The 15076-nt window shown below is 35.6% G+C and overlaps 1 protein-coding gene across 1 annotated transcript in view; it reads left to right on the forward strand.

The window, feature by feature from the left end:
• The first annotated feature begins 341 nt into the window (after positions 1–341).
• LIN28B (lin-28 homolog B) overlaps positions 342–15076 on the forward strand; it is a 139134-nt gene continuing 124399 nt past the window's right edge. The window contains exons 1-2 of the mRNA XM_032858372.1: positions 342–596; positions 9323–9371. Of these exons, the coding sequence (XP_032714263.1) occupies positions 9335–9371 (37 nt within the window). The 5' untranslated portion in view covers positions 342–596; positions 9323–9334. The remainder of the gene's footprint in view (positions 597–9322; positions 9372–15076) is intronic.

Genomic DNA, 15076 nt, shown 5'->3' on the forward strand with positions numbered 1-15076 from the left:
CGGGGACGCGCCCTTCCAACAGCAGGAGGCGGCGCGCCTCCCCCGGAGCCGGCGGGGAAAGCTCTGCCGCCGCCGAGCACGCCAACCCAGCCCGAGAATGAATGGAAAGTTCAATCTCGCGCGCTCGGCGCGGGCAGCCAATGACACGGCCGGGAGCGGCGGCGGGCAGGTGTGCGCGTGCTGCCGCCTGACGCAGGCTCGAGTCGAGCAGCCTGCCGCCGCCGCCGCCGCCGCCGCCGCCGCCGCGCCCGCGGCCCCCCTTCGCCCCCCGGCCCGGCCCCCTCCTCCCCGCGCCCAGCCACCCGCCGGGCTGCGGCGGCGGAGCGGCGGCGACAGCAGATTCCGCGCCCGGCAGCCGCGCGCCGCCCTCGCTCCCCGGCCCCTCCGCACCGCGTCTCCCCTCCCGCTCACAATGTGCTGACCCTCCCGGCCACGCCGCGCGCATCCCGGGTCTCCCGCCGCCGCGCTCCCTCAGGAAGTGACAGACTCCAGGCCCCTTCCTCCGCCCCGTCCCCCCGGACTGAACGCCACACACGTACTCACACCCTCTCTCCCGCTCACACCCGGGCTAGCGACACGACCATGAGGCCCCGGAGGTAAGCAGCGCGCCCCGCAGCCGGGCGAGTGCGAGTGGGGCCGGGTGTGCGCGCGGGTGCGGACGCCGCTCGCGGCCCCGGGTCTGGCACGTGAGCAACGTCGAGGGGAGCTCGGTGCCGGGGAGCAGGAAGAAAGGAGGAGGCGCGAGCGCCGGGGAGGGGAAAGGACAGGGCAAGGTGGGGAAGTGACAGGTCTCGCAGCAAGTTGTCGTGCGGGAACCGGAGCCGCGTCCTTCCTTCTCCGGCCCTGATTTATTGCCCCCGTGTTACCACTGAGATGCGGGCGGTCGATGTACTTCCGGGTTCACACCTTTCTCTCCCCGCTCTGTGCCGCTGGGTCGGCGCTCGGTGCCGGCGCTGCGTCGCCAGCGCGGCCACCCAGTCTCTCCGCCGCGGTCGCCGCCTGCCGCTCGGAGCCGGCTGGAAGCTGGAGGGCGGAGCAGGGAGGGGGCGCGGGCGACTCGGGTCGCAATGGTGCGGCGCGGGCTGGGGTCCCGGCGGCCGGTTCCCGCGGCCGGTACTGGCGCCTCGGACACGAGGGGCCGCACCAGCAGAGGGCGTCCGCACCTGCCCTTCGCGCACTTCGCCAGCGGTGCTGCTTTGTAACAGGCAGGCGTCGGGGATCCTTTTTGCTTCGGTAGTGGTGGTATACATTAATGAATTAAAACTAAGGATTTAAGGAAAACGGAGAAAAACCCACTTGGATTTAGGTTGCTTTTGAAAAGGAAAAAAAACCCCGATGCGTTCGCAGGAGCATTAACTGACTACTGACTGGAACATCGGAAGCGGGTGCATTACGAAGATTTGTACTGCAAAACTTTTTTTTTTTTTAATTGCACGTTGGTAAATATTGAGTGTTTTCGAGTAACATCTTACAGTATGTATTTAGTGTCCTCATTGCGGAAATTTCTTAAATGTAAGTAATAGTCCGCCATTTTGAATTGTTTCATGTAACACAGACTGAAATCTTAGGTTCCTGTGTTTCTTTGAGTTCCTTTCTGTTCTTTCTGTGGATTTGTTTTCATCCCATACGTTTTTAAGGTTACCAGGTATGATTGCCGTTCATAGAACTAAATTCTCCAGTGAAGATTTTTTATCTACAATTGTTAATGCAAGGGAAGAATAAATTATACTACTGTTTTATTGTTTTTATTTCTTAGTCGCAAATATTGTGCAAGTTAAAATTATACATGGCAACTAATGTTAGAATGAATTTAAAACATTTTACAATATTGGTGGATTTTTTGTGATTTTTTACTCTGATCAAAAAAATCCTCATATTTCCTTTTTGTCCAGATGATTATCATAGTTAGCTAGGTGACATGTAAAAATGCTTTCTGAAACGCATTTGTTGGTATAGCAAAATTTTAAGTCCAACAATAAGTTATGAAACATCACAATTTAACTTTATAGAAGATTTCAGGGGAACTTTAAAATTTAAAATTACATTCTTGGAAATTTATGCCAGTGTATGTGATTTTCAAAATACAAATTTGTGATGAAATTTATGCCATTTTTTTTCTGCTATGGATATGCACATATGTGAGAGGAGTTATACTGTAAGTTAACAAAAGAACGTGTAATAATCAGTATTCCACTGAGATTAATAATTAGACACTTGTCCTTTTGGGGGAGAATTCTTTCTTCCCAAATTATTTATCTCTGAATGTATGAAATAGGACAATACAGCATGCCTAAATTTACTGAACATTTTCAGGAATTAAATTCATACAGGCCTCTTTCTAGTACTTGGTAGGGAGGGGAAGATACTACAAATGAATAAAATGCTTTATTTGACTTTTCTGTTTTGCAAATAGGATCAACTAATCATTGCTTGATAATAAAATATTAAGAATTTAAGTGTCTGGATCAATTTGTAATGCATATTGGTTATAAGAACCGCTTATAGGTGCTTCTCTGCCAACAGATCTGGAACCAAATGATTCGAGGATCAGTTCTCATTAATCCTTGTCCAGTTGTAGTATCTTATTATCTGTCTATGCCAAACTTCTTTCAGAAACAATGAAAAATTTGTTGTGAAATTAATCAGGATTTAAATTAAAAAATCTTTGTTAAGGGGGAAATACACTAGACTTTGTAAGTGAAGCAAATTAATGTTAATATGGTAGTGGTCAAAGTCAGTCTTCAGAATGATTTAAAGTGTGTTCCACATGCAAATTCCAAAAACACCAGGATTTTTGTAAATAAAGTGGTTTAAAGTTTTTTTTTAATCCTATTTACTCTGAAGAAAAAGATTAAGCAGATCTTACGTCTCTGATAGCTTGATACTGTTTGCTATCTGATCATGTATAACTTTTTTTTGGTATTTGTAACACCTTGCTATTATAATTTACAAACTATGAATAAAGGAAAACTAAATTTTTAAATAAAACATACATGCCAAACAGTCCTCGGGTTTAGGACTGATGTCTCTTTAAAATAATTAAAGTGCTATTCATAAATACCAGTTTTGAGGACAATATTAGAAGGCTCCAGTCAGAAAATGACCTATAAACATTTATCTTAATCCATAGCTGAGCTGATTTTAAAGAAAGAAAGTGGAGATTCATAGATGAAACAATTTTGAAGTAATTGATTATGAAAGGGCCATTGCAAATTTTTGTCAGCTAAAGAGTTTTCTTATTTGATAATTTTTAGTGGAATCTTAATTCCTTTTAAAGTTCTGTAAGTCTACAAATTTCCAGTTTTAATGTTTACATGCTTAGAACCTGTACCTAATTTTCTTGCCTTTTAAAGGAACTATATTATCTTTTTAAATAAGTACTGTTTTTGATGAGGCACAAAAAAAAAAAGATTTTCTAGCTTGCCACTCAGAACAATGAAAATTCCTTACATTAAAAAACTAAGATTGATTCATGTGAACATATATAGGAATATATGAAATATAGACTCACATTGGTTTGCCCACTGTGTGCATGTATACTCTGTTGTAGTTCTCTGACACAATGACTCTATAAAGTCGCTGACCATAGTGCTGAACCAAGACAGCCATATTGGTCACTGCTAAATCTGACTGAAAACTGTACAGAGAAATTGTATAGAGGTTCAATTACATCATCACTGTAGGAAATATATACATTACATTTCATACATATTTTTATGTATTCTTTTTACCCAGCTGTATTGAAATGAACAAGAAATTGTGATAGAGAAGTTTTATTTCTTAAGTGTATTAATTTATTATATAAAATTGATTTTGAATAATGTCAGTAAAATCAATGGGATCAATGCTAGAGTTTTTTCCTTTCTTCAAAAGCTGTCACTTAGATGAAGACAAGGTCTTAAAACCAATTTAAGCAACGAATGAGTTCTCAAAAACTACACTTTAATTGATACCACTGTAAGTTTCAGTAAGAACTTGATATTTCCATTTTTATTCTGGTTTATATTCTGACACTATCAAAATCAACATGACAACTTGTGATTATTGAAATTAATAAAGTTAGAAATCACTCAACTAAATTCTACTTAGAAACAATAATATAAGCAATTTCTAAAGAAAGAGAAAAATAGAAATTTTGAAATTATAATGATCTTGATTTAGCACTTTGAGGAAATTTTCTATTGTCTGAAGCAGGATAAACACCAGGCTGTTATTGCTTACAATATTATTGAGTTCTATACTCTGTGAAATGAACACTAGTGTGAAACCATTGTAGAAATTACCTGAAAAGGAATGTTGTGTTACATTTAATATTTTCGTAAAAAGTACTATTTTAGGCATAGAACTTTGACATTATTTTCTTAAAAATAGAATGGGTTGATATGCAGGATCATCAAATTAAGGGTCAAAGGTGACAAACCAGGACAAAGGGCATGCAGCTCATTTTCAAGCAATCAGTTTCTAGTTTTTTCATGGTTGAACAAAAGCTTAATTATATAGAAAAAAGGACTTAGTGTTGAATGACCAGTTCTAATGGTGGAAAAACATGTTTTAAATTTGCTACATATTTCAAATCACTGTTTGTTATTTGGGAATTCAAGAAGCAAAATGCTACTTTTATGTTTTTCAAACAATTCTTTTATGTAACATTTTTTTCAGATTCTTCAAAAATATTTCAGCTAAAATATTCTATGCTGTACAGACTAAAAAGAGATTTTACTTTTTCTGTCGTTTTAAATTTTTTGAAAAAAATCTGTAAATTGTTTTATCTTTTTGCATTATTCTCTTAGTATATAATCTTCTCTGCTATTTAAAATCCTATTATTTTTATTTAGTATTACATTTATTACACCATTAGATCACTGGCAGTGAGGTAAGGGTGAGCAGCCTCTAAAACATTTTTTGATCTTTGTTAAATGTTTATTGAAAGTATTTGAAATGCACTGAAATTTCTCATTTAGTCATTAATCTCTTATGTTATAAATTTTTAACCATTAATATTGTATATTAAAACTTAAAATGTATTATCAAATAAAATTGTTTTGTTAATACTGTAATTAACTGGAAGTGTTTAGGTTTATTTAGAGTCATTTTTGTTTACCATATCAAGAAGCTACTCTAAAGTTTTCATCTTACAGTTATGGTGGACCTTCAAAGTATATGTGATTAGCTTCATTAAGACAGGAATTTTGCCATTATTTTGACTCTTTAATCTAAAACCACTATTGTTTTTATTTTACTCAGTGTAACCCCAAGAGTGACTCAACTATGAGCTTTATTATATAAAACTATTCTTTCTTATGGTGAAAAATACAGTTTTCATTAGCAAAACCGGCTGCTGTGCCTTAATTGTGCTACAACACTCACATTTAAGTTAAAGAATTGTTTACCAATTAACGTTTAACATAGTGCCTTTAAATGGTCTTGACAGTTTGCCAGTTGAATTAAGTTATTATTTATTGAAGTTTTTTATTTTCTAGAATAAAATTTTTTTACTATAGTGTTTGAAGAGGTTGCTAGAGCTGCTCATATTTTATGTGAAACCAATAAAACTGCAGTTTATAAAATGGTTGAGAAAGTTAAATTCATCTCTGTATTTCAGCTGTATTATAGATATTAGCCTCTAAGGTTAAGTGTTTACATAATGTATTATAAATAGTAAAAAGTAATATATTATAATTTACTTCATAAGTATAAAAATGCAATTTTAAAATGTTTTCTTAAAGTAATAAAAATTCATTCTTCAAGATAATGTTCTAAGCATTTTAGGAAATGTGAATTTTCCTATGTTAACATTCCAATAACAATGGGTTTTCAACTGTGTAAAGTAACCTGGAAATATTTGTTTTACCTTAGTTTGAAGTAGGTAATTTTCTTTGATTTTTCTGTGTCTGTATGTAGGTGAGAATACAGCATTTTCAGTTTTATCTAAAATTATAGTAGGATATTCAGTGAAATTACAAAATGATTCATCCTGATTTTACTTAGGCAGCATTTGAATTTATCTATTGACTCAATTTGCAAAAAATAATTACAGTGAAGGGTTTTAATACATATTACCATTCCTTTAGAGAACAGAGTAAGAAAACATTTTCATAAAGCACTCACATTGACTTTAATATTGAACTTCTATATCTAATATTTTATTTCAAATGTGTATATGTTATATTTAAGTTGCAATAAACGTAAAAGTATTGTGCTTTAGACTTTACTGTGGTGTTTATGTAGAATGTTTGCTATATGATCTTAAATAGTCATTTTTTAAAAGATTTCCTCCCAAATATTCTAAGAAGGAAGAGTCACATTGCTACCTGTTTTGCTTTCCAAAGAATTTATTTAGTTCATTGATAATTGAGATATATTGTAAATAGGCTAATTTTTGTTATAAGCCATAAAGTGAATATTTTATTTAGTAAACTATAATGTACTTTGCATTTACATTATCTTAGAAAATACTGATAATAAGAGAAACAAAATTTGTTATTTTAGATATCTTTTTAAATGTAGAGAAATTATAGTGATGAGAATAAGTAATGAAATAATTTTCCTTTTATTATAGTGAATATTTTTTATTGCTAAATTGTTTTTTGGCAACTTAAAGTAACTTTTAAGAAGTAAAAACTAACATGATGTAAATTGAATTGAAATAAAGTTCTGAGTAATATGTAGTAGCATTTTTAATTTATTATTACTCAATTCTTTGGGCTTAAGAGCTTGGCAATTTTAAAAAAGAGCGTATAGTAAAGAATAGTTTTCTTTTACATTGAATAGTTACAATAGTGGATTAACAACAATATGTAAAGTACTTGAGAAGAATGTTGTTACATATTTTAATAGGAGGAAATGTGAAATCTAAGAATGTAGTAAATAGTGATTATAAGTTAAGCAATTTTGTAATAGTATATGTATATATAAAGTAAAATTATTGAAATCACTTCATATGTGTATATTTCACATTAGCAATTGTCAAGTGATTAATTGCCTATCACATTCTCTTTTATGAAAAGATGGTTTTAAGAAAATTTTGTATACAAGTCCACTTAATTCATAAAAACCATCCTAGAAGTAGTCTGCTGGGGTTCAGAAATTCATTAAGTCATTGGTTCATTAAAAAATATGTACTGAACACTAAGGAATGTTAGTATTACAATGATGAGCTAAATATACACAGTCCCCTCCGCCCTTTACCACCACTGAGCATAGTGTCAAGTTGGGATGGGGAACATTTTCATGGGCTATTACAGCCAATTACAGTACAGTATTATATGGGAGAGGCATTGTACTCAGTATGGAACAATAAGAAAAAGACATCTAAGTGGAGATTTAAATGATTAAGAGATTATTCTAGTGAAGGAGCAGAGAAGGGTATTTTAGGATATCAGAGTTTCAATTAGATTTTTGTTTTCTAAAATTTACCAAAAACTCTTATTATTAAATGAAAATACCCATGTATGAAATTACAAAAAGGTGTTTTTGGAATTTTCATGCATTTAAAGGCTTATTTTTTATTCTTTATTATTCATGTCAAAAAATAGTCACCCATAGTAAAGATAGGAACATTTAACATTTGTCTCATTCCTGAAATAGTTGTTCAGTAAACACTGGATGGACAGATTTTAATATCCATCTTTAAATTTAATTCTATTTTTTTCTACCCTTGTTTTTGAAAAGTTTTAAACCATTACCTAACCTCAATAAAGTATATTAATGTCAAAATAATTCCATCTTACTTTTTCTTTGAAAGGGATGATAATATTAAAACTGTCAAAAAAAAAAACCCAAACCAAAAAAAAACATATGTCGAGTTTAGATAGTGAAAAATCTGAACATCTTCATCGTTCAAACTTATAGTAGCATTTAGCTAACTTTCTTACACCATTTGATTTTCACTTTATTAAATCTGCCATTTATAATTAAATGAAGTATTTGAAAAAATTTTAGACAAATCCCTATTGATTTTTACACATCTTTCAAATATCTTGGTTTGAAGTTTTCTGTAACTATAAGCACATAGAGAAGATCAAGCATAGGCTGTGGGTTTTTAGAATAGGAAAACATGAGCTAGGGTTTTGCTGAAATTTATGTACAATATTTAAGTACACTCCCACTTAGAGGTACAAAACAAAACAATTTAGGTTCAATACAAGGGGAAACTATTTCAGTAAGTTTAATAATGGATTTTGTTAACTTTAGGGTCTGTCATTGTCTTCTGTCTTTTGGTTGTAAACACTGGATAACTGAAGGATTTAATATACAGGGGTTCACGTGCCTTTTGTTCACATTCTTCCTCTATTCTTTCCAAATCTTGCTCAGTGGAATTGTCATCCTTTGTAAGAAGAATCTTGGGTCAACATTCAGTAGAACTCTGCACTTGGAAAAGCCTTCATTTCGTTTTCAGAAGAAAATTAGATTTCAACTTAAAGAATTTACACATAATGGTTTATTTTCTGTGAGTTGATATGGTAGATGTAGTGTATAAAGGTTGGTTAAGGGAAGAAAGACAATCCTGGGTGGTAGCAGGTGAGTGGATGCATGTTCAAACCAATCTATTTTCCAAACCTCCATAACTCTAAACCCAGGGTAAAAATGATAATTCAGTGGTCAGCAGTTTCTCTTCCAATTGCTATACTTCATTACCAGGTCTAACCTCTTTATTTCAAGTTTTATTGTGTCATGAGATCTGCCAGTGGATGTATTAAAAACATACTCATATTTTTGAAAATATTCATATTTTTAAAATAAAACTGTTCTTTCTTTTTAAATTGTAGGTTCATATATCTTATATACTTTTAGTTAAATATACTTAGTGATTAAGCATACTACCATTAAAACAATTTTTTTTCACATAGTATATAAATGTAATAGACCCAATATGAATGGTATAGTACCACAATTATATTCTCATGATTTATCTTCTAAAATATCTGAAGAGTCAAATAAGTTCATCAGTAAGATTTGTTAAGTTAGGTTGATTTGTAACAGTGGCTTAAAAAATAGGATTTTTTAATTACAGTGTAAAACTGAAAAAATTTAAAACTATTCTTCATAAAATTGGGTCGTGAACAATTAAGAGTAATCTTAATGGTTTTGTTTAAGATGTTTTTTAAACCAATGTCCTTTAATAGGAATGAAAGGCAAGTTTATGCCAATTGGTTGTGATTTTGCTGGGTAAGTCTTAAATTGTTAAAAAAAAAAGTTTACAGGTCACTTCACAGAGTCAAACACCTAAGCATTTTATTGGTTTCTAATAAGCCATTAAACTGAAGAAGAGGCAATTATGTAGGCAATTAATGTAGTACTGACTTGAGCTCTCTGATTTTAGGTTCTTCAGAAGATGATGAGGTCATTCAACCAGGTTTCATCAGCCCCAGGTTAGTCTTTACTTTTTTTCCAATTAAATATTTAACTTGACTAAGGTTATGAAAAGGTTACTGGGGGCATATAAGAAAACTTGACTCCACTTTGGCAAGAAGGGTACCATATCCTACTGTACTCCAGATGATTTCATCTATAAACTCATACTCCCACCAGAATTGTGTGGAAGAAATATTCTAATTAACTCATTTTCCTTCTTATTTTAGCAGAATTGGATTTTGTGATTTCCTTTTCTGTTATTCATGCAAGATAGATAACAGATACTTAAATGCTTATGGAGATTTGTGGCTTATTCATTTTTATAACTCCCATAACAAAATAGGAACTTAGAGATACCTGTTTGAATTAAATTAAAGGTAACACTTGGTGCTATTTCCAGATAATTTGCCATAACATAAACAGCACAATATATTAAACATTTTTCAGGGATTCAGGAAATTTTCTTAATCTGGAAACTCCATTTATTTTGCTTTTCAAGAACATGTATGAAATTTGTTCTTCATTGTACTGCAAAAATAAATCATATGAACTCATAACAATTTAAACCTAGACTTTAAAAAATAGATATCCTTTTATTTCTTTAGGTGTGCTATAAAACCTAGACTTTTGATATGTAAACCTTTTTTTAAAAGATTTTTTAAAAATTTATTTATTTGACACAGAGAGAGATCACAAGTAGACAGAGAAGAAGGCCAGGGGGGTGGTGCGGGGGAGAAGGGGGACAGGGTCTCTGCTGAGCAGAGAGCCCGATGTGGGGCTCTATTCCAGGACCCTGAGATCATGACCTGAGCTGAGGGCAGAGGCTTAAACCCACTGAGCCACCCAGACGTCACGATAAGTAAACCTTCTATTACTGAAATTAACTGAAAACTTACTTTTCAGTAATAATTCTATTTGATGATAATGTAGTATTTTGGTTTCTGCTGTGCTGAATTTAGTGTCTACTTTTGATAAATACTAGTTTGAAAACATACTTAAGTGCTGTAATATGACAAGGTTTATGAGCATTAGTAAGTACAAATAAAAAGCTGTTATTCTATTATTCTGTAAACTTATTAAATATAAGATTGCATGTAGCAAGAGGAAGTAGTGGAGATCAAATTTTTAATGAGGAAGCCACTGATAGGCTCTGCTATTTGACAAACACTTTACTTTTCTCTAGAGTGAATCCTTTGACATGGAGATGATGCTCTTAATGAGTATCCTGAACTAGAAGATTCTGAAAAGTTGCTACAATATTTTCATTTACCAACGAGTTGCTCCTTACTACTGGTTATATTTTTTCTCTGGTGGCAAATTGAAGGCAGTTCAGAGACCTTTTTCTTTTCTGTTGGGAAATAATGTTAACACCAACGTGTTAAGTGACTGCAATAAAGTTTCATGTCTGTGTTTCCTTGTGACTAAAAAAGTATTGGCCAGGGAGAGGCTCCACTTTGACCAAAAGAAAGTTTATTTCCAGAGATTACATTTAAGCTGAAAAACTTGAAGATTGACTGGTTCAGTCTCCTCACATTGCTGTTGAGGAAACTGAGACCCAGAGAAGGTCAATGATTAGCCTTCGGTCATAAGGTCATTAAATGGGACCAGAACTCTGGCCTCCAGTTTCCTTTTCTTTTCCCTTTCCCTCTTTCTTTCTTCCTCCCTTCCTTCCTTCCTGCCTACCTTCCTTCCTTCCTTTCTTCCCTTCTCAAGTTTTATTTAGTTTAAGTAATCTCTACACCCAACATAGGGCTTGAACTCACCACCCCAAGATCAAGAGTCCCATGCTCTACCAAACTGAGCAAGCCAGGCAACCCTGGTCTTCAGTATATAGTTAGATATTTTTTCTCCACAGATTTGCTTCTCATGTAGGCATCTTCAAAGCCTGAAGATTTCTTCTCACTTGCCTAATCTTTTACTCCTGCTCTCTTCTTTCCTTTCCATTTTCCATCTACCCGTCTCCTTCCTGCAAATAAACCCAAAGTGAAGATATTAAAGAAATAACTTGGAAGCAGTCTATACTCTTATTTCAGCTTATTATTTCTTTTGATGAGATTAAGTTTTAAAGAATAAATTTTCATTCATTACAGGGAAAGACTTGTATGTTTACATTATTTAGTGTAATTTCTACAAACAGAAAGTATTCACTGTAAAAATATTCTTAAATTATGAAAAATACATGTTCAAGTATTATAGGTGAAAAATATAACTCATTTTTTCAAATAAAACATGAAGCTTCTTTTTGTGCTATTTTGGGCAAAGTAATGTAATGCTTATCACCAAATGATCTTTCAAACCTATTTCTGTTCCAATTAAAATCATTTAAGGAAGTTTTAAGAACAATTCAGAAAATATTTGGGAGGAATAATAACAAAATTTATATTTCTCCTTTTCATTGGGGGAGAAGTATATTAATAGAATAAGATTTTTTTCTATTCCAGTTTTTTTTTAAAAAGAAAGTTTCTACAAAATGGTGGTCTTAAAATAAGCCTCCTTTTCTGAATTAATTGTGTTGCTTTAAATATTTTGCTGAAAGATAACTGATCAAAAAGGAAAGAAAGTTGTTTGCTTTTGAAATTTGAAGGCAATTTATCTGGAAAACTTCAGCTTTATGCTAATCAATTCCTGTTTTTCTGTAATTTAATTATACCTGGGGAAATGTGTAAAGATATTTAAGGAAAAATTTTAAGAGATTTTTACAGCTGTCTAAAAATTATCAAAAAATCCTCAAATTGGAACAATTGTATTTAAGCCAGAGCATTTTGCTTCCAGGTAAGGAAATTAAATGAGAATGGAATTTTGCTTTTTGGAAACAAAAACAAAATTACCCCCCTCCCCCAATTCTGAAGTGCCTCTACTGTAAGACCAGAGCACCCAGGCAAGTACTCTTTCATTTGACTCCGTATTGTAACAATTTCAAGAAAAGTAATTTGCGAGTAGTTTACTGATACGCAGTGAGTGGGAGGGATCGGGAACAGTTTGCATGTCGTGTGGGTGCGCAGCTTTTGGCCGGGAAACCTCACTCCAGCCTCCAGCGTTGGTTCCCTAAAATGGTCCCTAGCTGCCCCTCCACCCCCTTCCCTGCATAAGTCTTTTCCTGGTTTCCAAAGGCGCATTGCCACATTTTCCCGGCTTCCCGAAAGGACGGCGCCAGAGTTCTGTCTGAAGACGGCTCCATTTTAGGTTTGACTTGATGGGGGAGTGGGGGTGGTGGTGGTGGTGGTCAATCTCGGGTTCTGATTGCACTCCCCTTTGACTTCACTTCTCCTAGATAGCAGACAGTCTGACATCTCACAGATAAAGGGACCAAATTATAAGTGCCATACATATGCAGTAAAAGAAGATTGTGCCAAGTGTTGCCTTCATAATAGTGAAGGCAAGGGTGTCTTTTGTTTAGTGTTCTTGGGGAAAAAAATGACAAATTTAAAAGCCCTTATTAGTGAGAAATCACCAGCCTCTTTGGAAGGGTTTGACTTCTGGAGAGGAGGTGGGGATGTGATGAATAAAGGGAAAGGTGATTGGGGAGAGAAAGGGGACAGGAAGTTGCTGGGGCGGGAGGTGGAGGGAAAGGGCGGATCCGCTGGCCTGGGGGTCTTGGCGACCCCGGGGCGCAAGCTGCGCGGGAAGATTCGCGGCTGCGAAGGCAGCGCTGGGGCTGCAGACCCCAGCCTTATTTGCCGGGAGGAGAGCGCTGGTGGAGTCGCTCGCCGCAGTGCCACGGCCCCTCCTCCTAGTTTTAAGAACCAAAGCATTGTTTCTGCTGGAATAGAAGTCACTCATTGCTTATAGTTGACAGCAACTTTGGTGGCTCTGGCACCTCTTTAGGCTCCTTGCATTGTACTCTTGGAGTTTTTGGAGGAAAAAAAAAAAAAAAAAAGGAAAGAAAGAAAACAGCCAATAAAATATGTACCTCATTTTTTTTAATGAAGAAGGGATCTTAGATTGTGATGACGAACAGGCATATGATAGGTTAATTCCTTAATTTTTCTCCCCAGTGTGTTGATGATTCTTTGTCACCACTTGAACTCATTTTTGAAACATTTTGAAAGAACTATGATAAATCAAGCTACTAAAAGATTTGGCTTTCACAAAACATGCGTTTTGAGTCAAACACAGGTCTTTCTGGCACTAAAAACAAGTAGGAAATGAGGAAAAAATTAAAACCAGAAGACTTCAGGAAGGTGACAAATTGGAAAGCATTCTAGGAGATTCATAGGACTATTTTCTGTGAAAGAAGCACTCTTAGAGCTTAAAGAGATTATGGTTAGTTTTATAAAAGGATTTTAAGCAGAAAAGTTGAATCTATTTAAACGACAATGCCATATCCCTGAAATAGTGATATTTTCTGTCTCACTGTGTCTCCTTCCTTCACTCCCTTCCCAATTTGCTCCCCTTCTCCTCTTTTACTCTTTCTCTTCTCTTCTCTCCCTCTGTCTTTCCTCCCCACCCCCCAGGTATGTACACGTATTTGGCTTAAGTACTTTGTGAATGAATGTTAGAGGATTTCTCAGAGTTCCCAGTTGGAAAAAGCCTTCTACACAACTTGAAAGGCTGATGTCCCTCTCAGGAAATGAATGAGTCGATAACCTCTGACACCAGTGACCAGTCCAGTGAACCCTACCTTAATTCCACTAATACTGGAGGCCCCCAATCAGGCGAGGCTCTGATTCTCATAACCATACCATTCAATGTGGTTCAGTTATGGTATTTCACAGTTTTCATATATAGATCGATAGGTTTGAATCTCATCAAATTTAACAATTAGCAAGGGTTTCAGAATCCACCTATATATGGTTTCTGATTTTTATGATGATTAAACTATCTTCTAATTAAAAATAAACTTACAAATAAAATATTGTTTACCATAAATGTGTGTTGGTGACTACACTAGACTATACTGGTCTATGAATTTTATGATAATTACTTTAATAAATAATGGCACTTACCCTTAATTTCCATGAATACTTTTTCAGATTGTTTTTCTGTTTCCAGATGTTGATTTTTTCAGATGTTAATTTTTTATCAGATGTTGATTTTAAAAAAGCAATTCTCTCATTTAAGATATAAAAAATAACTTATTTTAAATTAGTTTTTTATATTTCAATATTATGTAAGATGTTTAAACTGAAATGCCATCATTGAAGTTACTTCATTATAGGTCAGTGTAATTAATGCCTAAAAATGTTTTGTTAGCAAATAATTTTTTTGAGCACTTTTGTTACTCTTGCAAAATCATTTGGATTTTTACATTTTTGCTTCCCTCCCTACCAGCTAGAACATGGTTATTCTCCCCAAAGTAAATAAAACGAGAAAGCTTTACATCCTTTTCTGGGAAGCAACAAAAGAAATAAACACGAAAAATCTTTCCAAATTGATCAGTCTTGATTGATGCCTTTTACCAAAAAAGGCTGAAAAAAAAATTTAGATACACCCATTTATTTCAGTTCTGAACCAATTAGTATGAATTTATATTTAGTTATTTAATATGGGGACGAGGTGTAAATAGGTGCATTCAAGTTGGGTTTTCAAATGCTTTTAGATTCAGAATGCCCACATTTTAGTTTGTGAGAAACAGTGGCTGGAGTTAGGAGTGTAGTCCTGTTTGAAGCACCGGGAGGGGGATTGCGGGTAAGGTGGGGGAGGGTCAACTCAGTAGCTTTGCCCAAGGGAAGTGGTATCTGTACAGTTTCTCCGTAAACTGCTTGTTTAAGAAAATGGGGGG

Source organism: Lontra canadensis, unplaced genomic scaffold, assembly GCF_010015895.1.
Source record: "Lontra canadensis isolate GAN:19392208 unplaced genomic scaffold, GSC_riverotter_1.0 scaffold14, whole genome shotgun sequence".
Lineage (NCBI taxonomy): Eukaryota > Metazoa > Chordata > Mammalia > Carnivora > Mustelidae > Lontra > Lontra canadensis.